Source organism: Triticum aestivum, chromosome 5D (assembly GCF_018294505.1).
Source record: "Triticum aestivum cultivar Chinese Spring chromosome 5D, IWGSC CS RefSeq v2.1, whole genome shotgun sequence".
Taxonomy (NCBI): domain Eukaryota; kingdom Viridiplantae; phylum Streptophyta; class Magnoliopsida; order Poales; family Poaceae; genus Triticum; species Triticum aestivum.
In genome coordinates, this window is record NC_057808.1 from 520,937,868 (window position 1) to 520,963,051 (window position 25,184).

Sequence of the window (25,184 nt, forward strand, 5' to 3'; positions counted from 1 at the left end):
TAGATTGATTTTTCTTGCAATGGGAGAAGTGCTTAGCTTTGGGTTCAATCTTGCGGTGTCCTTTCCCAGTGACAGCAGGGGCAGCAAGGCACGTATTGTATTGTTGTCATCGAGGATAAAAAGATGGGGTTTACATCATATTGCTTGAGTTTATTCCTCTACATCATGTCATCTTACTTAATGCGTTACTCTGTTCTTCATGAACTTAATACTCTAGATGCAGGCAGGAGTCGGTCATGTGTGGAGTAATAGTAGTAGATGCAGGAAGGAGTCGGTCTACTTGACACTGACGCGATGCCTATATTTCATAATCATGCGTTGGATATCGTCATAACTTTGCACTTTTCTATCAATTGCTCGACAGTAATTTGTTCACCCACCGTATTATTTGCTATCTTGAGAGAAGCCTCTAGTGAAACCTATGGCCCCCGGGTCTATTTTCCATCATATAAGTTTCCGATCTACTATTTTGCAATCTTTTACTTTTCGATCTATAAACCAAAAAACCCAAAAATATTTTATCGTTTGTTTAGTTTTATCTATCTCTATTAGATCTCACTTTTGCAAGTGACCGCGAAGGGATTGACAACCCCTTTATCGCGTTGTGTGCAAGTTGTTTGACTGTTTGTGCAGGTATTGGTGATTTGTTCAGATATTTTTCCAATTTTTTTTGAAAATCCAGAAAAAGGGAATTGATCCTCAAAAGAGAGAGACGGTTTTCTCCTACTCTACGCGTTATGCATGAAATTGACCATACAATGCATATGGATGCCCTAAATGGGTTGGCCTAATATCATCATGTTAATTTTATTTTATTTTGTTGCAAGGAATTTTTTTATTAAAAATATAAGTACTAAGGGAAAATGAATTGTCATATATTCAAATAATAAAAGTAATCCACTGAGATTTTTTATTCATAAAAATTTATTCATTTATTCATATATGTATTACAACATTAAAAAAATCCATATACTTGGAGCAAATGTTCATCTTTGTGTTAAAAATGATCGTATATTTTCAAAAATCACGTGCCTAGAAAATGCTCCTTTTTTAATAAAATGGTCATATATTTTAAAAATGTTCATGGTTTAAAATTGTTATGCTTTTTAGAATAAAAATGTAAAAATGCAATTCTAATTGTGCCGTCAAACGACTTGATGTTTATGTTCACGTGCACTTGAAAAAAGCATTCGCTTGTTTTTTCCCCAAAAAGAGGAAACCCTAGAACAGGAAAATAATAAAATGAAAAGAGAAAGAAAAAGCAAAATGGGAGAGCAGAACACGAAAGCCAGACGAAAACCGGCATGCCAGCAAGACACCGCAAAATGGGCTGGCCCAGTACTAGGGTCGGTGTGCGTTATTAATCATGCCAGACGGGCGGCGACAAGGAGCACTGGAATCGGAATCCAATTCCAAAACCGAGAGGTAGGTATCCTTGGAGGAGGGGGAGGGGGATCCTCCTCGCCGCTCCGGTTTCCATGGCGGCCGCCCCCGCCCCCGCCCCTTCGCCGCCGGAAGCGTCCCCGCCGCCCCTCGACGCCTCTGCCTCCGCCTCCGACGACGAGTGGGGTAACTAACCAACTACCACCCACCTCTCCCCCGCGCCCTTGTTTCTTACTGCGCCTTTAGCTGGCTGAAGTACCCCACTGTATCGTACTCTTGTTCTTCTGTCGTGATTGTGTTGAGGAGAAGTTCGATCTAGACGCGTGATGCTTTCTTTGACTCGTTTTCTCTTGCTCGTACCCATCCGTGTATTATCGGGGAATCGCCTGGGACATAGATCAGTTACTGTAGCAAGCATGCCCTTCTTGACGAGTCGCAGCAGTCGTGTTAATTCGAGAAAAGTATGCATTATACCTGGGAAATAATCATACTAGGTTTGAGCAGACCTGGTGGGTTAAAGTTATATGGCTATCTTTATGGGACAGTATCAACTAAAATGGTTGAAACTAGTTGTGTTGGAACAATTTTGAGATATTTCAGGTGGAATTGCTTACTGCTTGTAGGTTATGAAATGTGAAAACATCTGCTAGTTTGAAGAAAACAACGTGTGAACTTCATCCCTGTTTTGATGTTAAATAGACTGAACAAAGTATATGACTGCATTTTCGCACACAAATACCAACCCAGTACCAAGTTTACTAGTATTGAGCCACCGGACGGGTGGAAGCGTTCCCGCTGCCCCTGGACATAAATACCAACCCAATACCAAACCTTCGCCGGCGGAAACATCCCGCTGCCCCTGGATGCCTCTGCCTCCAACGACGAGTGGGGTAACTAACTACCACCCGCCTCTGCTCCGCGCCCTTGTTTCTTGCTGCGCCTCTAGCTTGCTAAAGCCCCCAGCATATCCTACTCATGTTCTTCTGCCGTGATTGTCTTGAAGAGGAGTTCGATCTAGATGCGTGATGCTTTCTTTGGCTGTTATTCTCTTGCTCGTACCCATCGTATTATCGGGGAGTTGCCTGGGACATGGATCAATTACTGTAGCAAGCATGCCCTTTTTGAGCAGTTGTATTAATTCAAGAAAAGTATGCATTACCTGGGAGATAATCATACTCGGTTTGAACAGACCTGGTGTGTTGAAGTTATACGCCTATCCTTTATTATGGCACAATGCCCGCGGACTGGTTGAAACTAGCTGTGTTGGAACAATTTTGAGAAATTTGAGGTGGAATCGAAATCATATTGCCTTGGGCGATGTTTTGCTTACTGCTTAGGCCATAGAATGTAAAAACATCTGCTAGTTTGAAGGAAACAACGTGTAAAATATATGTCTCCATTTGTCGCACGTAAGTGCCAACCCAATACCAAGTTTACTAGCATTGAGCCATCAGTCTTGATATCTTGGTATGTTATGAGGAGTCACTCCACTGATTCACCTTCACAACTCTCTCTGATAATGTAATAATATGAGTGACGCCCTGAAGTGTACGATTTGTTTCTCGTGATGATTCATGCTTAAATATGAGCCCTTTCCTCTATGACAGGAGGCAATGTAGACAATCTGCACAAGGTTCGGAAAAAAATGTAGAAAATCTTCATTTAATGGAAATAGGAATGCTATTAATATACCACAAACTGGTTGCCTACTATTGCTTTGGGTGATATTTTTGCCTACTGCTTAGGTTATTGTAAAATTTTAAAACATCTGCTAGTTTGAAAAAAACAACATGTAAAAAAGATTGAACAAAATATATCAACACAATTAAATAGAGGAGTTTGCCTGGGACATATATCAATTTCCTGGGAGCAGCAAACAGGCCCTTTTTGACGAGTCACAACAGTTGTATTAAGTATGCATTACCTGGAACATAATCGTTACTAGGTTTGAACAGACCTGGTATGTTGAAGTTATACGTACGCCTATCTTTATGGAACAATATGCACAAACTGGTTGAAACTAGCAGTGCTGGAGCAATTTGAAGATATTTGAGGTGGAATCGGAAAGCGTATTGCTTTGGGCGATATTTTGCTCACTTAAGGTTACAAGATGTAAAAAATATCTGCTGGTTTGAAGAAAACAATGTGTAAACTTCATGCATGTTTTGATATATAATAGATTTATAAAGTATATGCCTGCATTTGTTGCGCATAAGTACCAACCCAGGACCAAGTTTACTAGCATTGAGCCATTGGTCTTGATATATCTTGATGCATTATGAGGAATCCCTCTTGATTCACCTTCATAACTCTTTTCTGATAATATAATCATATGAGTGATGCCAACTGAAGGGTGCGATCTGTTTCTCTTGATGATCATGCTTAAATACGAGCCCTTTCCTCTATGACAGGAGGCAATGCAGACAGTCCTCATGGTATGGAAATAGGAATGTTATTAATATATTCTAGTGATAATCACAAGTTGTTCATGCCCATCATAGCTATCTAATCAGGATGTGGTCACAGAGATACCTAAACCAGGTTCCATCTCTTTGTGGGTATTTTTACTTAAGAATGTTTATTGTTTCTTAAACCGTTGATATGAAAGTTTGACGTGCTTTTAAGATGTTCATTAATGATAATCATCAAGAGAGTTATGTGCTACTAACTTCCTTCTGCTGGCTGTTATGCTAGTGACTTGCTTGCACCATATATCTCATGAAACTTGATATCAGGGAGTTCTATTTATTGAATAGTAGTTGTGGCTCATTACTTGAATACCAGAGTTTTTTGTGGAAGGTGGTACTGATGTAGGGATGCTGTTGTACATGTGCCAACTGTTCTATTCAAAACATGAGGTTTATCTGAGCTCTTACAATGTTGATGCTACAATTACAGATGCGGATGGATTTGTTATTCCTGATGTGACTATTCAAGATGATGATGATGATGTTACTACACACAGTGTCCCCAAAGCAAGGGATCCTGAACCTCAGCAGGCGAGTTCCAGATCTTTTCGCCGCAATGTCCATCATGAGACTTGACTTTCAGTTCATGCAACTTGAACAACTACTTGGATAGCGCAGTGGTTTGAATTAGTTCATTGAGATGTAAATTCGTATTTGAATGAACAGGCTAAAGAGGAGAAGATATACCTGGGACCTCATGGGGCGCCACCATCAGGAGCAAAGCAGCAACAACTTAACACAGTTGGCCGTAAGCAGAGTGTCAGAAACAAGCTGAAGGAAGCAGATAGGAAATCCAGTGGCAATGCTCAGGAGAACAAGGTGGAAAGCCTAAGAGAGCTCATGGGGGCTGTGACAACAGATGGTAGGGGCATGGCGAAGAGTTCTCGTCGCGACTGGCTTGACCCACACTGTCGCGAGTCGGAGTTTGATAGGAAACCGCGCTAGCTAGGTGGCTGCCATATGATGTGTCCTTTTGCGCAAAATCTTTAACTGTATACTGCTGTGGGCTACTGGCTATGCCCCAAAAACATGTCTTTGTTATCTGCAAGTTTATGAGAAGGAATAGCCAACGGTATTCTATGGTATGCAGACTCTCATGAATCTTGCTAGAATGTATGTCTGACTTGAGATGAATCTGTAGCGGTGGCATGTGGTATTGTATGTGGTTATGTGTAGATTCTTGCCTCCTTGGTTGAAATCTGTAGCTGCTGGTACCGTTGTCATTATATCTTTTTCCCCAAATTCTTGATCGATCGATCTTGAACTGTGGAAAGTGTTCACAAGCTCAACAAATGCAGGGCTTTTCACTCTATATGCAGCACCAGATGCAGTCATGAATGTATGTAGAGCAACCGGTGACTCCACTATATAAAGATCTCTGAAGAAATGAATTACATACATACAGCTTTACAGTAATCTCTATAGAATGGAAGCAGGTCATCGTCTCTCTCGCCGGAAGGGGAAGGAGGAGAGCTCGACCGGAGCTCAGCGGATGAGGGGCGCCTTGATCCATCCATTGGCGAAGGCGATGGCGAGGATGATGAAGGGGGTGGAGAAGCCGAAGATGACGATGTAGGGCAGCGGCGTCATCATGGGGTTCTCCCCCTTCCTCTCCCCAGCAGTCTGCCAGTACCTACATCATCATCATCATCCATTTTATCCACACCATTTGGCAATTGACCACAGACCACACACATACATGAACTCATGATATGATGATGAGAGCTGATGGATGCACATGCACGCTTGCTTACTGTTCTGGTTCCTGTTCTCTGGTGATGAACTTCTTGCCGTCAGGCTTGGTCTCTCCATCTCCACCACCACCACCACCACCTGCATACACGCGTAGCTTATGGACTCAAAACAAAATGCAACATAAGAGAAGTTGAGGAGGAATCGTGGGTACCGAGCTGCGCGGAGATTCTGGAGCGCTTGCTTACGAGGCGGGCGCCTCTCTTGGATGCTGCAAGCGGGGTAGCGAAGGTGGTGGCGCCGCCGCCGAAGGCGAGGAGTGACGGAGCAACAACCCTGGAGCCGGAGGCCATGGCCATGGTGGTTGTTGTTGGGTTGGTCTGTGTGGAGGAGGAAAAGAGCTCTCCTGCCTCATGCACCACGCACCCTATAGCACTCCCCCTCACCTTTCGGCCGCGTAGCACTCACCTTATCCACGAGCTAGCCGTATTATCTTTCCTTCCGTGGCAGATTTAAGTTGTTGAATTTACATTTACACTGGTCAAAATGCTAAACTGTGTGGGGGTGCTTGTCTCTACTTGAACTGACGGCGACTTCAATCTCTACCTACATGTTTAGAAGTTCAGTTCTGGCCAAATCTTACTTGATTGTAATATTAAGGTGAACAGGACCAGAATATACGGCAGCTGCCAGCTCCAGATGCACATGAGTTTTGCGGAGTGTTGTTTTTTCAGCTCACCACAGAGAACTGGTAGCCGGCAAACTTGGTTGGTGACACATATGATTGTGAAGTTGTTGGTATTTCACTTTGTTTCAGGCTAAAGCTGGACTCGGGGTGCTTGTCTCTGTCTGAAGTCTGAACTGACAGGTTATAATAAGCTCAAGACTGCAGTGACTTTATTCATCCCTACTATATCTAGTAGAGTAGTGCAGAAGTGAATTTGTCGCCAATTTTTACTTAGTTGTAAGCGGGAGGCGAAGAACACCAGAATATACGACCGGACAGCCCAAGTTTCAGATGTTATACGCCGTTCATGTTGCTCAGGGAAACTTGGATCAGAACCCTCCAGCCTATGAAATCTTCTTTTTCTCTGTTCGGAGAACACGTTGCTGGCTCCCCGTCGATGTGTGCAACAGATGAACCAGAACAAGGACTGGATTGTAAAACTGACTTCGTAAGCCAGCGAAACAGGACTAAGATTTAATTTCAAAGATTGGCAGGGGCCGCGCGTACTCGTCTACCCTCTACCACAAAAGGACCAAGATTTAATTTCAAAGAATTGGCAGGGGCCGCGCGAACGCGTACCCCCTCTAGCACAAATTATGACGTCCACTCTCCCACTTGGGGAGATGGTGGGCCAACGCACCCACCAAGTGCAATGTGAGCCATTGACCCAGGCCACGGGCCTTCTTGATCGCCCGTCGACCCCGTCCAGGTAAGTATGGAACAACGCTGCACTTCGCCCTCCTCTTATAGCCAGCTCTCCCGCTCGTTGCTCTCCGCTGAGCGAGGTGGGACTAAAAACCGAAGCGCAGCAGCAGCGGCAGCCGTGAAGCCGTGAAGGGAGAGTCACGGTACGGGAGGTACTACGTCTCGTTGGGCTTGACTTGGCTCCTGTATGGGCTGAATGACGAGAGATAGGCGTGTGGGCCTTAAGAGCCGTAGCAGCTTTTTCCCAGTGTTCTGGTCGTTCACTATTGGTCTTGAGCTGCTAAAAAAAAGACTATTTTTTTTCGCGAGAAAGACTTGTATTAATCAAAGATCCAGGGAATTACAATTCAGTTTACACAAGTCCACAACCTGTTGGGGACCAGAGCCCAACCAAACTACTGTTCTACCTTCAGTTCTTGCAAAATTAGCTAAATAATCGCTAACCACATTTTGGTTACAATTGATATGAAATACACTAGTTGTACGAAGGGACATCAAGTGTTTAATCTCATTCACCAAGGAGGCAAATATAGACCTGCCCGTGTCTCTATCCTTAACCATATTCACCGCCACTACAGAATCCATTTCCACACAAATCGGCAGCTCCGATCGCTGGATAGCAAGAGAAATACCCTCCATGCAAGCACATAGTTCGGCCTCAAGTGCATCTCGGCAGGAGAAGAGCACCCTGCAAGAAGAGAAAATAATTTTTTCCAAGACAATCACGCAAAACCATGCCTGCTCCTGCTCCACCTTCCTCTGTCCATGATCCATCTGTATTGAGCTTGACCCAACCCGTCGGTGGAGGAACCCACCTAACAGGTGGGTCCTGACCTATTATTTCATGTGGTGTTTTGGTACTAGCATAAGTTATTACAACTTTTCCCTTCAAAGGATCACACTCTGTGTTCTGAGCAATCGCAAGTAGCGAGTCAAGGTAGCTGCACAAGAATTGCTTTGAGACATCCATCGGAGGTGGAATCTTGCCATGAACAACCTCATTTCGATTGTGCCAGCACCTCCATAGTATTATTGCTCTTGATTCTAAATAAAATACTATCGCTCTAACTCTCTCTTACTCGTATTTTGTTCATTTACTTCTGCTATTAATGTGCATTGCAGCATAAAAAGAAATCACTACACCTTTTTCTTTTTGAAAATCAGAAATCACTACACCTTTGATGCCTCTGTTTCGGCCTGTTGCACCCAACAATTTGCACAAACCGGCTGGTACCTAGGTGTTTTTATAGAGAGAATGCCAGCTTTTTTGATTATCAACAACATTGCACAAAGTTCCTGGATACAATATGAAAAATAATGGAAAATACTAGGATTAATAGAGTGCATACGATTTAGCTAACAAATGTGTTTCTACATTTAAATGCCGACAAACATGTTTGAATATCACCGAGGCGAAGCCATCAGAAACAGACTTGATATCAGCAACAAGCAAGCCAACGGGCGAGCGATCAGCTACTGGAGTTTTTAGCCTCTACAGTCTACACCACAAATAAACAATCGGAGGCAAAGATAGCATGAGAGACCTGCTCATCTCGTGCCAACTGAACAACACGTCTCGAGACCATTGCTTCAACCATTTCAGGCTCAAACGCCGTAAGGATTGGCTCGGTGCATGCCACAACGCAAAAGCCATCATGGTCTCTGCCAGGGCCGGCCCTGAGGGGAGGCTGGAGGGGCGGCCGGCTCGGGCCCCTAAATTCTGGGGGGAGGGGGTAGGCCCTCATATGTACACAACAGCTGGTTAGCCGTGACTCAAAATAAAAACATGGTGGCCACTTGGCCCAGGGTAAGAAGTAGGGCCAATGACTGATTGTATACGCACACATCCATCAATTCACGTAATCAGTCATCCCCAATAGCTACCTGGGCACCAAAAACCTTTGGAGTAAAATTTAGGGCACAAAAATGTGTTTTTAAGACACAAAAAAGCGAGTTTCTCCGATAGTTGCCTTAAAATAGGGCATCCAAAACAGCAAAAACGTAAATAAAAGCATTCAAACTACTTCGATCATATTCCATACTTCGATCCAAACTTCCAAACATATTTCGAGTACATACATTCAAACTTAAACTACAAACATGCAAACTTAGACTAAAGGTTGTCCTAGTAATGTCGTCGGACTTGTCACTCTCGCCGGCGGGCTGAACCTCGTGGTCGAAGTCGACGTTGATTACACTGGAGGGGCCAACCTCGTCCTCCGTCTTCCGCTCCGCCTTGTGCTCGTTCTCCCTCTTTTAGAAGAACTCCGCCTCCACCCACATGAGGTGCGGGTGTTCCCTTGCGAACCTCACCATCGCCGCCTCGTTCTTTTTTTGGGTGTCCGCTCATCGAAGACAATGGGGGTGCCCCTCTTCACCAGGCGGGACTCAGTGACCACAGGTGGACTGATGAACTCTGCATCCTACTGGGGTTTCGATCTCTGGGAAGTTGAGTTCCGAATGCGGCCAACTGAGCCTCCAAACGGTGTTGTCGTGGGTGCGAGTGGCGATCGTCGCCGATTCGAAATTGTCGAGCCACTGTCATTGGTCGTCACATTGGAACTCGACGCCGAAGCGGTCAGAGAGCCGCAACCGGACCCCTTTGAAGTCGGACTTGCCCTTCGCGTGTTTTGGTGTTAGCGTGCGACTATGGGTTGCGGCGACAGCGGCGGGTGCAGCTAGGGTTGTGAGACGACGGAGGGGTGCATCTACGGGGGGGTGCGGACGGCTATGGTGCGGTAACAACGACGGAATCGACCGGACATAAGCCATCCAAAATAGGTTTCCCTTCATGAAACTCTTGCTAGGCTGACAAATTTCCTCTACCAAAAAATCCTGATGGGCGTGATAAAAGAGAGTTGGAAAACCATCTAGTGTAAGAGCTTTGGCGGGGGCCATATGAAAAAATGCACCCTTGATCTCCTCATTGGTGTATGATTTATAAAGATCATTATTCATCTAATCATAAATCTTGTGAGAAATAACATCAAGGACAACATCAACACCATCACAAGGTTCAAAAGTGAATTAGATTCTCATAAAAATTATGCACGAGTCCTTTGGTCTCACCTTGACAGTCTCAAACAGAGCCATTATCGTGAATCAATGGCCCTGTTTGGATACTCTAACTCAGTTAGATGTTGGAGTTAAATTCTAACCCTGAACCAACCCAAAACTAGCTCTAACCAAAGAGGTGTTTGGATGACAGGGTTAGATTGACAATAAAGGCTCTTTCTCAATCATTTGGCTACTTTGGACCCTATTTTCTGCCGGATTTGGCGGAGTGAAACCTGGCCAAGGCAGACGGGGACGCGCCTGGCAAGGAGTCGCACTGGCCTTTCGCGCAGCCCGCCGACCGAACCTGCCGTCCCTGCGCAAGGAGTCGCGCTGGCCGAGGCTGATGGGGACGGGCCGCGCAAGGAGTCGCGACTGCTTACCGGCGGGCGGACAGGCCGCGGGGAGACGAGGGGGTTGGAACGGGAGGATAGGGCGGGGCTGCTTACCGGCGGCGGACGGGAGCACGGATACGGCGAGGCGCCTTCACGGGCGGTGCGAGAGGGAGGGAGGGAGAGGCCGAGAAGCTTCGAGGAAGTGGGGAGGGATCTGCTGCAAGGAGAGCGAGAGAAAAGTGTGTTTTTTTTAGTGATCCCAAGAAAAACTAACCCAAATAAGCACTCTTGGGTGGGTTAGATTTTTTTGGATGGGTTAGATGCATCTAACCCAAACTAACCCTCCCGTTTGGATATTTTTAGGTTAGTTGAGTCCAAACTAACCCAAACTAACTCTAAGTCATGAAATCAAACAGGGCCAATGAAGGAATCCTATTGGCATGTTTAGGTGATGTTACACGGGCATGGAAGAAGTCGTTTCGTTCACGGAACCAATCCACCCTAGACCGATGACACGCCATAATTTCTCCTGAAAGAGCTCACACAATTGAGATTCGATGGCCCTTCCATGCAAGCGAAGCATCCAATCGTGAACAACCAAGATGCTCAAGTTTGGAAATTTGTCGGTGAACCAATCCAAGAAAATCTCGACTCTAGACCTTTAAAGCACCACCAACCCGATGCAAATTATGCTGGTAGCTTGCAAGGACATTTCACCCTCTTTGCCCTATTCCCAACCCTGTCGAGATTCCCCTTCTAATCAGCAGACCGGAGCCACATAGCCTAATATTTAAATCCTCGCTGCACTGGCCTGACCGTTAACCCCTTTCAGCAGCCCGTCTTGAGTTGCTAAAATAAGCAGTCCGACTAGAAAGCCGGAAGAATAACATAATGGTCAGAGGATGTGGTGATCACATTCTCAACAACACCAAAATCATGCATGTTAATAAAGGCGCTATTAGCAACAACTCTGTCGAGATGGACCTTCACATAGCATTTTGGATCCTGTCAAATTATGCCAAGTGTACCTGGGCCCTGAGATACCAAGATCCAAACGCCCGTAATCCATGAGACATCCCCGAAATGCATTGATTTGCGCTTCTGATCGATCCCGAGGGCTACAATGCTCGTCCTGGGAAAGAACCTCGTTGAAATCACGACACACAATCCACAGGCCTTGTCATTGTGTCTTCATACGCGAGAGAAAATCCTAAAGCAAATGTCTATCTCTCTTCTAGGTTCTCCATGAAAAAAGGGCAACTATCATTACATACCTTGAGAGAAACATCAACAGACGTTGTAATAATAAATAAATTTGCATAAATTTGCTTCTTCCTGTTGTTGTCCATCGATAATACAACAGAAAATTGAAACAAATGGAAATAAATCCAAGATGGCATACACAAAACTGAACTATGTTCTCCTCCCAACTACAACTAACCATGCATAGTTGTTGACTTATTGCACACACACACAAGTAGAAATAAGGATTATATGAAAGAGATAAAGACAAGCTATCACATACAACAAAATGTTTACTCATGTTTGTAAGGCTCACTTTGCAGGTTTTGACAATGGATTTGTCTTTCTTAGTCTCTTCAAACTTTTCCAATCCTGCTATTTCCCCAGTCTTCTAGGTAAGACTTTCAAAGAAACTCTCGATGGGAGAATAGAGTCTATTCAGGAAGAGCATTTACAACACGACCCAAGTTATATACGCTCATGGATATCTGAGCAATTCTTCCTGTTGCTTTTACAAAACCTCCCTCTTGATGCTAAACTGTAGCTATAACTGAGCGCTATTCACTCACTTTATCTTCCAAAATAAGTTATGTAGGAGAGATGGCAAAGAAAAAAAAGATGCCAACACCGTCGAGGATTTCAGGCTAATCAGTATCATCTCGAGATTCATGGAGCTTTACCTTATTTTGATCGTTTAGAGGGCGATCGCGGAGTCACTGCATGAAGTCCTCCCTCTCTTTCTTTCGGAGGTGCTGACCCGTTCGAGGCAGAGGCATCTTCCATTCATTTCGATTTAGGTCTTTCTGCGCCATATTTAGATCTTCCCTGCTTAAATAGACACAATTCATAACAGATACAATTTGTAAGGAAGAAGTGATCAAAAGTACGAGGTCGGCATAGGCGATATGATGTGTCAGAGGCAGAAGGCACAATTTATACCTATCCTTTCGCCTAAGATGATCATGAATGAAGACAAAGAATTGCGTAGATAGGAGGAAACGAACCAACCTGAAAACAAAAGGGAATGAGAGAAATGATCGGAACTAGTAAGACAGTACACTTCACACCCACACAATCTCTATTTGGAGGACCCTGATCACCTTGCCAACGAATTCAAGGCCTTAGGAAATTCATCCTACAATGGCATGGAATTGCAAGAGTTGCATTCTTATATGCAAGAAGAAGACTTTGAAAGAACAAATAAGTTTGGATCCGCAAAAGTATGCTTAGGCAGTTCCTTCGTGCTTCAGCGGCCCTAGCCGCCTTCCTTAACAAGCCCTTGATCCTCCTTTGCGCAACTAACTTGTGGGGCATGACATCCCAAATTCATCATTTACATTAGGAATTTCCTGAGAAAAAGTCTTATGTGTATTGGATTCGCTATTTTCCCTCTGGCGAATATCTTATTCTATTTGATCATGGAGGTGAGTTTGAGTAACATTGTTTATGCACATTACATTTTCATGGAGGTGAGTTGGATTTATATTATTTGACCATGGAGGTGAGTTGAAATTATATTATTTATGTGGATTTATTTATGCACAAGCACCACTTTGCCACGAAGGCAGAAGTGCCAGGCTAAGCAAAAATAAATCTTAAGATGATATGACGGCTCAGTCTCTCAAAGGTGCTCATAGGGGTAGGGTATGCATGTGTGTGTTCATAGGAGTGAGTGTATGCACGTATGTATAAGCGCTTGCGTCTGTACTGTGTTAAAAAAAATCACAGTTCCCTGAAAATCAATAGGAGCGCCCATGTCTAGATTGACTGAGAGTTAGTTGTCTCCCTACCAATTTTACAAAAAAGAAAATGTAAACTTTTTAAGAAAAGTCCATCATGTTATAAAATAGTTCATTTAGGGACAAGGATAAACTAATCCTCAACCCCTAAAAAAACTAATTCTCAACCATCTTTCCAAAATTATTATATACTCCCTCCCCAAAATAAGTGTCTCAAGCTTGGTACAACTTTGCAGTAAAGTTAGTACAAAGTTAAGACACTTATTTTGGGACGGAGGAAGTATATTTAAAGAAAAGATCACCACGCTATAATAGTTTGTCCATGTAGTGCAAAAAACAACAACAATGTAATAGTTTGTTCATGTCGTGCCAAAAAAAGGTGCGCTTTTTCCCAAAGGTTAGAAAATCTCTACTCCTAATGGAGCAGTTGGTACAATAGCCTCCACTAGTTTTTTCGTCCCGCCACTTTCGTTCGTTTTTTTCGTTGGTTTTTTTCGTTCCCTCCCCTCACCCCACCCCACGCACGCACGCACAAAAAAAACCCACCACCACGAAACACCGCTCCTCTCGATCTCCTCGAGTAAATGCCACGGGCACCCTACCTCTTCTACCGATGCGGCGCCGCCCCCAATCTCCCACTCCATCGCCGCCCGCCTTCCCCTATCTCCCGCTCAGCCACCACCTCCATGAAGGAAATATGCCCTAGAGGCAATAATAAAGTATTATTTATTTCCTTATATCATGATAAATGTTTATTATTCATGCTAGAATTGTATTAACCGGAAACATAATACATGTGTGAATACATAGACAAACAGAGTGTCACTAGTATGCCTCTACTTGACTAGCTCGTTAATCAAAGATGGTTATGTTTCCTAGCCATAGACATGAGTTATCATTTGATTAACGATATCACCTCATTAGGAGAATGACGTGATTGACTTGACCCATTCCGTTAGCTTAGCACCCGATCGTTTAGTATGTTGCTATTGCTTTCTTCATGACTTATACATGTTCCTATGACTATGAGATTATGCAACTCCCGTTTACCGGAGGAACACTTTGTGTGCTACCAAACGTCACAACGTAAATGGGTGATTATAAAGGTGCTCTACAGGTGTCTCCAAAGGTACTTGTTGGGTTGGCGTATTTCGAGATTAGGATTTGTCACTCCGATTGTCGGAGAGGTATCTTTGGGCCCACTCGGTAATGCACATCACTATAAGCCTTGCAAGCATTGTGACTAATAAGTTAGTTGCGGGATGATGTGTTACGGAACGAGTAAAGAAACTTGCCGGTAACGATATTGAACTAGGTATCGAGATACCGACGATCGAATCTCGGGCAAGTAACATACTGATGACAAAGGGAACAACGTATGTTGTTATGCGGTCTGACCGATAAAGATCTTCGTAGAATATGTGGGAGCCAATATGGGCATCCAGGTCCCGCTATTGGTTATTGACCGGAGACGTGTTTCGGTCATGTCTACATAGTTCTCGAACCCGTAGGGTCCGCACGCTTAAAGTTACGATGACAGTTTTATTATGAGTTTATGTATGTTGATGTACCGAAGGAGTTCGGAGTCCCGGATGAGATCGGGGACATGACGAGGAGTCTCGAAATGGTCGAGACGTAAAGATCGATATATTGGACGACTATATTCGGACTTCGGAAAGGTTCCGAGTGATTCGGGTATTTTTCGGAGTACCGGAGAGTTACGGGAATACGTATTGGGCCTTATTGGGCCATACGGGAAAGAAGAAAAAGGGCCTCAAGGGTGGCCGCACCCCTCCCCTTGGTCTGGTCCGAATTGGACTAGGGAAGGGGGGCGCCCCCTTCCTTCCTTCTCTTTTTCCCTTCCTCTTTTCCTATTCCATATGGGAGGTGGAATCCTACTAGGACTAGGGAGTCCTAGTAGGACTCCACACTTGGTGCGCCCCCTCCTAGGGCCGGCCTCCTCCTCCCTTGCTCCTTTATATACGGGGGCAGGGGGGCACCCCAGAGACACAAACAATTGATCCTTGAGATCTCTTAGCCGTGTGCGGTGCCCCCCTCCACCATATTACACCTCGATAATACCGTTGCGGAGCTTAGGCGAAGCCCTGCGCCGGTGGAACATCATCATCGTCACCACGCCGTCGTGCTGAAGAAACTCTCCCTCAACACTCGGCTGGATCGGAGTTCGAGGGACGTCATCGAGCTGAACGTGTGTAGAACTCGGAGGTGCCGTGCGTTCGGTACTTGATCGGTCGGATCGTGAAGACGTACTACTACATCAACCGCGTTGTGATAACGCTTCCGCTGTCGGTCTACGAGGGTACGTGGACAACACTCTCCCCTCTCGTTGCTATGCATCACCATGATTTTGCGTGTGCGTAGGAAAATTTTGAAATTACTACGTTCCCCAACAGTGGCATCCGAGCCAGGTTTTATGCGTTGATGCTATGCACGAGTAGAACACAAGTGAGTTGTGGGCGATATAAGTCATACTGCTTACCAACATGTCATACTTTGGTTCAGCGGTATTGTGAGATGAAGCGGCCCGGACCGACATTACGCGTACGCTTACGCGAGACTGGTTTCACCGTTCGGAGCACTCGTTGCTTAAAGGTGACTGGCGGGTGTCTGTCTCTCTCACTTTAGTTGAACCGAGTGTGGCTACGCCCGGTCCTTCCGAAGGTTAAAACAGCACCAACTTGACAAACTATCGTTGTGGTTTTCATGCGTAGGTAAGAACGGTTCTTGCTAAGCCCGTAGCAGCCACGTAAAACTTGCAACAACAAAGTAGAGGACGTCTAACTTGTTTTTGCAGGGCATGTTGTGATGTGATATGGTCAAGACATGATGTGATATAATGTGTTGTATGAGATGATCATGTTTTGTAACCGAGTTATCGGCAACTGGCAGGAGCCATATGGTTATCGCTTTATTGTATGAGATGCAATCGCCATGTAATAGTTTTACTTTATCACTAAGCGGTAGCGATAGTCGTAAAAGCAATAAGTTGGCGAGACGACAACGATGCTACGATGGAGATCAATGTGTCGCGCCGGTGACGATGGTGATCATGACGGTGCTTCGGAGATGGAGATCACAAGCACGGTGCTTCGGAGATGGAGATCACAAGCACCAGATGATGATGGCCATATCATATCACTTATATTGATTGCATGTGATGTTAATCCTTTATGCATCTTATCTTGCTTTGATTGATGGTAGCATTATAAGATGATCTCTCACTAAAATTTCAAGATAAAAGTGTTCTCCCTGAGTATGCACCGTTGCAAAAGTTCTTCGTGCTGAGACACCACGTGTTAATCGGGTGTGATAGGCTCTACGTTCAAATACAACGGGTGCAAAACAGTTGCACACGCGGAATACTCAGGTTAAACTTGACGAGCCTAGCATATACATATATGGCCTCGGAACACAGAGACCGAAAGGTCGAGCGTGAATCATATAGTAGATATGATCAACATAGTGATGTTCACCATTGAAACTACTCCATCTCACGTGTTAATCGGACATGGTTTAGTTGCTTTGGATCACGTAATCACTTAGATGATTAGAGAGATGTCTATCTAAGTGGGAGTTCTTAAGTAATATGATTAATTGAACTTAAATTTATCATGAACTTAGTACCTGATAGTATCTTGCTTGTCTATGTTAATTGTAGATAAATGGCCCGTGCCATTGTTCCGTTGAATTTTAATGCGTTCCTTGAGAAAGCAAAGTTGAAAGATGATGGTAGCAATTACACGGACTGGGTCCGTAACTTGAGGATTATCCTCATTGCTGCATAGAAAAATTACGTCCTGGAAGCACCGCTAGGTGTACCACCTGCACCAGCAACTGCAGACATTGTGAATGCCTGGCAGTCATGTGTTGATGACTACTCGATAGTTCAGTGTGCCATGCTTTACGGCTTAGAACCGGGTCTTCAACGACATTTTGAACGTCATGGAGCATATGAGATGTTTCAGGAGTTGAAGTTAATATTTCAAGCAAATGCCCGAATTGAGAGATATGAAGTCTGCAATAAGTTCTATAGCTGCAAGATGGAAGAGAATAGTTCTGTCAGTGAGCATATACTCAAAATGTCTGGGTATAACAATCACTTGATTCAACTGGGAGTTAATCTTCCGGATGATAGCGTCATTGACAGAATTCTTCAATCACTGCCACCAAGCTACAAGAGCTTCGTGATGAACTATAATATGCAAGGGATGAGTAAGACAATTCCCGAGCTCTTCGCAATGCTAAAGGCTGCGGAGGTAGAAATCAAAAAGGAGCATCAAGTGTTGATGGTCAGTAAAACCACTAGTTTCAAGAAAAAGGGCAAAGGGAAGAAGAAAGGAAACTTCAAGAAGAACAGCAAGCAAGTTGCTGTTCAGGAGAAGAAATCCAAGTCTGGACCTAAGCCTGAAACTGAGTGTTTCTACTGTAAGCAGACTGGCCACTGGAAGCGGAACTGCCCCAAGTTTTTGGCGGAAAAGAAGGATGGCAAGGTTAACAAAGGTATATGTGATATACATGTTATCGATGTGTACCTTACCAATGCTCGTAGTAGCACCTGGGTATTTGATACTGGTTCTGTTGCTAATATTTGCAACTCAAAATAGGGGCTACGGATTGAGCGGAGATTGGCTAAGGACGAGGTGAGGATGCGCGTGGGAAATGGTTCCAAAGTCGATGTGATCGCCGTCGGCACGCTACCTCTACATCTACCTTCGGGATTAATATTAGACCTAAATAATTGTTATTTGGTGACAGCGTTGAGCATGAACATTATATCTGGATCTTGTTTAATGCGAGACGGTTATTCATTTAAATCAGAGAATAATGGTTGTTCTATTTATATGAATAATATCTTTTATGGTCATGCACCCTTGAAGAGTGGTCTATTTTTAATGAATCTCGATAGTAGTGATACACATATTCATAATGTTGAAGCCAAAAGATGCAGAGTTAATAATGACAGTGCAACTTATTTGTGGCACTGCCGTTTGGGTCATATCGGTGTAAAGCGCATGAAGAAACTCCATACTGATGGAATTTTGGAATCACTTGATTTTGAATCACTTGGTACTTGCGAACCGTGCCTCATGGGCAAGATGACCAAAACATCGTTCTCCGGTACTATGGAGAGAGCAACAGATTTGTTGGAAATTATACATACAGATTTATGTGGTCCGATGAATATTGAGGCTCGTGGCGGATATCGTTATTTTCTCACCTTCACAGATGATTTAAGCAGATATGGGTATATCTACTTAATGAAACATAAGTCTGAAACATTTGAAAAGTTCATACAATTCCAGAGTGAAGTTGAAAATCATCGTAACAAGAAAATAAAGTTTCTACGATCAGATCGTGGAGGAGAATATTTGAGTTACGAGTTTGGTCTACATTTGAAACAATGCGGAATAGTTTCGCAACTCACGCCACCCGGAACACCACAGCGTAATGGTGTGTCCGAACGTCGTAATCGCACTTTACTAGATATGGTGCGATCTATGATGTCTCTTACTGATTTACCGCTATCGTTTTGGGGTTATGCTTTAGAGACGGCTGCATTCACGTTAAATAGGGCACCATCAAAATCCATTGAGACGACGCCTTATGAACTATGGTTTGGCAAGAAACCAAAGTTGTCGTATCTTAAAGTTTGGGGTTGCGATGCTTATGTGAAGAAACTTCAACCTGATAAGCTCGAACCCAAATCGGAGAAATGTGTCTTCATAGGATACCCAAAAGAGACTGCTGGGTATACCTTCTATCACAGATCCGAAGGCAAGATATTCGTTGCTAGGAATGGATCCTTTCTAGAGAAGGAGTTTCTCTCGAAAGATGTGAGTGGGAGGAAAGTAGAACTTGATGAGATAACTGTACCTGCTCCATTATTGGAAAGTAGATCATCACAGAAATCAGTTTCTGCGACACCTACACCAAATAGTGAGGAAGTTAATGATAATGATCATGAAACTTCAGATCAAGTTATTACTGAACTTCGTAGGTCAACTAGATCAAGAACCGCACCAGAGTGGTATGGTAATCCTGTTCTGGAGGTCATGTTACTAGACCATGGTGAACCTACGAACTATGAAGAAGCGATGGTGAGCCCAGATTCCGCAAAATGGCTTGGAGCCATGCAATCCGAGATGGGATCCATGTATGAGAACAAAGTATGGACTTTGGTTGACTTGCCCGATGGTCGGCAAGCCATTGAAAACAAATGGATCTTCAAGAAGAAGACTGACGCTGATGGTAATGTTACTGTCTATAAAGCTCGACTTGTTGCAAAAGGTTTTCGACAAGTTCAAGGGATTGACTACGATGAGACCTTCTCACCCGTAGCGATGCTTAAGTCTGTCCGAATCATGTTAGCAGTTGCCGCATTTTATGATTATGAAATTTGGCAAATGGATGTCAAAACTGCATTCCTGAATGGATTTCTGGAAGAAGAGTTGTATATGATGCAACCGGAAGGTTTTGTCGATCCAAAAGGAGCTAACAAAGTGTGCAAGCTCCAGCGATCCATTTATGGACTGGTGCAAGCCTCTCGGAGTTGGAATAAACGCTTTGATAGTGTGATCAAAGCATTTGGTTTTATACAGACTTTTGGAGAAGCCTGTATTTACAAGAAAGTGAGTGGGAGCTCGATAGCATTTCTGATATTATATGTGGATGACATATTACTAATTGGAAATGATATAGAATTTCTGGATAGCATAAAGGGATACTTGAATAAGAGTTTTTCAATGAAAGACCTCGGTGAAGCTGCATATATATTAGGCATTAAGATCTATAGAGATAGATCAAGATGCTTAATTGGACTTTCACAAAGCACATACCTTGACAAAGTTTTGAAGAAGTTCAAAATGGATCAAGCAAAGAAAGGGTTCTTGCCTGTACTACAAGGTGTGAGATTGAGTAAGACTCAATGCCCGACCACTGCAGAAGATAGAGAGAAAATGAAAGATGTTCCCCATGCTTCAGCCATAGGCTCTATCATGTATGCAATGCTGTGTACTAGACCTGATGTGTCCCTTGCTATAAGTTTAGCAGGGAGGTACCAAAGTAATCCAGGAGTGGATCACTGGACAGTGGTCAAGCACATCCTGAAATACCTGAAAAGGACTAAGGATATGTTTCTCGTATATGGAGGTGACAAAGAGCTCATCGTAAATGGTTACGTTGATGCAAGCTTTGACACTGATCCGGACGATTCTAAATCGCAAACCGGATACGTATTTACATTGAACGGTGGAGCTGTCAGTTGGTGCAGTTCTAAACAAAGCGTCGTGGCGGGATCTACATGTGAAGCAGAGTACATAGTTGCTTCGGAAGCAGCAAATGAAGGAGTCTGGATGAGGGAGTTCATATCCGATCTAGGTGTCATACCTAGTGCATCGGGTCCTATGAAAATCTTTTGTGACAATACTGGTGCAATTGCCTTGGCAAAGGAATCCAGATTTCACAAGAGAACCAAGCACATCAAAAGACGCTTCAATTCCATCCGGGATTTAGTCCAGGTGGGAGACATAGAAATTTGCAAGATACATACGGATTTGAATGTTGCAGACCCGTTGACTAAGCCTCTTCCACGAGCAAAACATGATCAGCACCAAGGCTCCATGGGTGTAAGAATCATTACTGTGTAAACTAGATTATTGACTCTAGTGCAAGTGGAAGACTGAAGGAAATATGCCCTAGAGGCAATAATAAAGTATTATTTATTTCCTTATATCATGATAAATGTTTATTATTCATGCTAGAATTGTATTAACCGGAAACATAATACATGTGTGAATACATAGACAAACAGAGTGTCACTAGTATGCCTCTACTTGACTAGCTCGTTAATCAAAGATGGTTATGTTTCCTAGCCATAGACATGAGTTGTCATTTGATTAACGATATCACCTCATTAGGAGAATGACGTGATTGACTTGACCCATTCCGTTAGCTTAGCACCCGATCGTTCAGTATGTTGCTATTGCTTTCTTCATGACTTATACATGTTCCTATGACTATGAGATTATGCAACTCCCGTTTACCGGAGGAACACTTTGTGTGCTACCAAACGTCACAACGTAAATGAGTGATTATAAAGGTGCTCTACAGGTGTCTCCAAAGGTACTTGTTGGGTTGGCGTATTTCGAGATTAGGATTTGTCACTCCGATTGTCGGAGAGGTATCTCTGGGCCCACTCGGTAATGCACATCACTATAAGCCTTGCAAGTATTGTGACTAATAAGTTAGTTGCGGGATGATGTGTTACGGAACGAGTAAAGAGACTTGCCGGTAACGAGATTGAACTAGGTATCGAGATACCGACGATCGAATCTCGGGCAAGTAACATACTGATGACAAAGGGAACAACGTATGTTGTTATGCGGTCTGACCGGTAAAGATCTTCGTAGAATATGTGGGAGCCAATATGGGCATCCAGGTCCCGCTATTGGTTATTGACCGGAGACGTGTCTCGGTCATGTCTACATAGTTCTCGAACCCGTAGGGTTCGCACGCTTAAAGTTACGATGACAGTTTTATTATGAGTTTATGTATGTTGATGTACCGAAGGAGTTCGGAGTCCCGGATGAGATCGGGGACATGACGAGGAGTCTCGAAATGGTCGAGACGTAAAGATCGATATATTGGACGACTATATTCGGACTTCGGAAAGGTTCCGAGTGATTCGGGTATTTTTCGGAGTACCGGAGAGTTACGGGAATACGTATTGGGCCTTATTGGGCCATACGGGAAAGAAGAAAAAGGGCCTCAAGGGTGGCCGCACCCCTCCCCTTGGTCTGGTCCGAATTGGACTAGGGAAGGGGGGCGCCCCCTTCCTTCCTTCTCTTTTTCCCTTCCTCTTTTCCTATTCCATATGGGAGGTGGAATCCTACTAGGACTAGGGAGTCCTAGTAGGACTCCACACTTGGTGCGCCCCCTCCTAGGGCCGGCCTCCTCCTCCCTTGCTCCTTTATATACGGGGGCAGGGGGGCACCCCAGAGACACAAACAATTGATCCTTGAGATCTCTTAGCCGTGTGCGGTGCCCCCCTCCACCATATTACACCTCGATAATACCGTTGCGGAGCTTAGGCGAAGCCCTGCGCCGGTGGAACATCATCATCGTCACCACGCCGTCGTGCTGAAGAAACTCTCCCTCAACACTCGGCTGGATCGGAGTTCGAGGGACGTCATCGAGCTGAACGTGTGTAGAACTCGGAGGTGCCGTGCGTTCGGTACTTGATCGGTCGGATCGTGAAGACGTACGACTACATCAACCGCGTTGTGATAACGCTTCCGTTGTCGGTCTACGAGGGTACGTGGACAACACTCTCCCCTCTCGTTGCTATGCATCACCATGATCTTGCGTGTGCGTAGGAAAATTTGGAAATTACTACGTTCCCCAACACTCCACACTTCTCTGCATCGCCGGATCCGCTTGCAGATCGTCAAGGAAGCGGCTCCCGGGTCTGCGCTTGTGCGGCCGTGACGGAGGGTCTCGAGGTGGCCGCCGCCGAAGACGAAGCCCCTGCCTTGTCTAGACTCCAGAATCGCTTCCTCCGCCGTGTTGCATCGAGGAAGCAGGGGGCATCACAGAGAGGGTCCTCACGCAGCCGTGTGGTCGTGTTGGGGAACGCAATATTTCAAAAAATTTCCTACGATCACACAAGATCTATCTAGGAGATGCATAGCAACGAGCGGGGAGAGTGTGTCCACGTACCCTCGTAGTCCGAAAGCGGAAGCGTTAAGTAACGCGGTTGATGTAGTCGAACGTCTTCGCGATCCAACCGATCAAGTACCGAACGCACGACACCTCCGCGATCTGCACACGTTCAGCTCGGTGACGTCCCTCGAACTCTAGATCCAGCTGAGGCCGAGGGAGAGTTTTATCAGCACGACGGCGTGGTGACGGTGATGATGAAGTTACCGACGCAGGGCTTCGCCTAAGCACTACAACAATATGACCGAGGTGGAAATCTGTGGAGGGGGGCACCGCACACGGCTAAGAAATCAACTTGTGTGTCTATGGGGTGCCCCCTCCCCTGTATATAAAGGAGTGGAGGAGGAGGCCGACCGGCCTCATGGGGCGCGCCCCAAGGGTGGGAATCCTACTCCTACTAGGAGTAGGTTCCCCCCTTTCCTAGTCCAACTAGGAGGGGAAGGAAAGGGAAGAGGGAGAGATGGAAAGGGGGGCCGACCCCCCTCCCCAATTCGGATTGGGCTTGGGGGGGCTCGCCCCTCCACTTGGCTGCCTCCTCCTCTATTCCACTATGGCCCATGAAGGCCCATTAACCCCCGGGGGGTTCCGGTAACCCCCCGGTACTCCGGTAAATGCCCGAACCTATTTGAAACCTTTCCGGTGTCCAAACATAACCTTCCAATATATCAATCTTCATGTCTCGACCATTTCGAGACTCCTCGTCATGTCCGTGATCACACCCGGGACTCCGAACAACCTTCAGTACATCAAATCACATAACTCATAATACATACTGTCATCGAACGTTAAGCGTGCGGACCCTACGGGTTCGAGAACTATGTAGACATGACCGAGACTCATCTCCGGTCAATAACCAATAGCGGAACCTGGATGCTCATATTGGTTCCTACATATTCTACGAAGATCTTTATCGGTTAAACCGCACAATAACATACGTTGTTCCCTTTGTCATCGGTATGTTTCTTGCCCGAGATTCGATCGTCGGTATCATCATACCTAGTTCAATCTCGTTACCGGCAAGTCTCTTTACTCGTTCCGTAATGCATCATCTTGCAACTAACTCATTAGTCACATTGCTTGTAAGGCTTATAGTGATGTGCACTACCGAGAGGGCCCAGAGATACCTCTCCGACAATCGGAGTGACAAATCCTAATCTCGATCTATGCCAACTCAACAAACACCATCGGAAACACCTGTAGAGCATCTTTATAATCACCCAGTTACGTTGTGACGTTTGATAGCACACTAAGTGTTCCTCCGGTATTCAGGAGTTGCATAATCTCATAGTCATAGGAACATGTATAAGTCATGAAGAAAGCAATAGCAACAAACTAAACGATCATAGTGCTAAGCTAACGGACGGGTCTTGTCAATCACATTATTCTCTAATGATGTGATCCCGTTCATCAAATGACAACTCATGTCTATGGCTAGAAAACTTAACCATCTTTGATTAACGGGCTAGTCAAGTAGAGGCATACTAGTGACACTCTGTTTGTCTATGTATTCACACATGTACTAAGTTTCCGGTTAATATAATTCTAGCATGAATAATAAACATTTATCATGATATAAGGAAATATAAATAACAACTTTATTATTGCCTCTATGGCATATTTCCTTCAGTCTCCCACTTGCACTAGAGTCAATAATCTAGATTACATAGTAATGATTCTAACACCCTTGGAGTCTTGGTGCTAATCATGTTTTGCTCGTGAGAGAGGCTTAGTCAATGGGTCTGTAACATTCAGATCCGTATGTATTTTTCAAATCTCTATGTCTCCCTCTTTGAATTGATCGCGGATGGAATTGTAACACCCCGGATGTAACTTTCCATATTTGTAACTCCGACTCTTGCCATTTTCGGCTATGTGCTATGATATTCCCTCTGTGGTCGGGTTTTGTCTTTTGTTTTGCATTTTGCCCATGTCATGCATTTCATATCATGTCATCATGTGCATTGCATTTGCATACATGTTCGTCTCATGCATCCGAGCATTTTCCCCGTTGTTCGTTTTGCAATCCGGCGCTTCCATCTCCTCCGGTGCACCCCTCTTGTTTTCTTTCGTGAGCGGGTGTCAAACGTTCTCGGAATGGACC

The 25,184-nt window shown here is 44.6% G+C and overlaps 2 protein-coding genes and 1 non-coding gene across 3 annotated transcripts; 1 reads left to right on the forward strand and 2 right to left on the reverse strand.

Annotated features, from left to right (window-relative positions):
• The first annotated feature begins 1,382 nt into the window (after positions 1-1,382).
• LOC123123412 (uncharacterized) lies at positions 1,383-5,026 on the forward strand. The gene is made up of 3 exons (XM_044543915.1): positions 1,383-1,569; positions 4,282-4,382; positions 4,518-5,026. Exons 1-3 carry the CDS (start codon positions 1,479-1,481, stop codon positions 4,794-4,796), a joined length of 471 nt encoding a protein of 156 aa, XP_044399850.1. The 5' UTR covers positions 1,383-1,478; the 3' UTR covers positions 4,797-5,026.
• A 167-nt stretch (positions 5,027-5,193) lies between these two features.
• Positions 5,194-6,033, reverse strand: LOC123123413 (uncharacterized). The gene is made up of 3 exons (XM_044543916.1): positions 5,758-6,033; positions 5,606-5,684; positions 5,194-5,484 (listed from the first exon to the last, which is right to left on the reverse strand). Exons 1-3 carry the CDS (start codon positions 5,900-5,902, stop codon positions 5,337-5,339), a joined length of 372 nt encoding a protein of 123 aa, XP_044399851.1. The 5' UTR covers positions 5,903-6,033; the 3' UTR covers positions 5,194-5,336.
• A 793-nt stretch (positions 6,034-6,826) lies between these two features.
• Positions 6,827-6,987, reverse strand: LOC123126776 (U1 spliceosomal RNA). The gene has a single exon (XR_006461998.1). It is a non-coding gene; the product is annotated as a U1 spliceosomal RNA (small nuclear RNA).
• Positions 6,988-25,184: the final 18,197 nt, after the last annotated feature.

Excerpts from the sequence above, each read along its gene's own strand:
- LOC123123412 (XM_044543915.1), top strand. The coding sequence starts at position 1,479 with ATGGCGGCCGCCCCCGCCCCCGCCCCTTCGCCGCCGGAAGCGTCCCCG. Across the intron at positions 1,570-4,281 it reads CGCCTCCGACGACGAGTGGG|ATGCGGATGGATTTGTTATT; the intron begins GTAACTAACCAA and ends CTACAATTACAG. Across the intron at positions 4,383-4,517 it reads GGGATCCTGAACCTCAGCAG|GCTAAAGAGGAGAAGATATA; the intron begins GCGAGTTCCAGA and ends TTGAATGAACAG.
- LOC123123413 (XM_044543916.1), bottom strand. The coding sequence starts at position 5,902 with ATGGCCATGGCCTCCGGCTCCAGGGTTGTTGCTCCGTCACTCCTCGCC. Across the intron at positions 5,685-5,757 it reads CAGAATCTCCGCGCAGCTCG|GTGGTGGTGGTGGTGGTGGA; the intron begins GTACCCACGATT and ends GCGTGTATGCAG. Across the intron at positions 5,485-5,605 it reads AGAGAACAGGAACCAGAACA|GTACTGGCAGACTGCTGGGG; the intron begins GTAAGCAAGCGT and ends ATGATGATGTAG.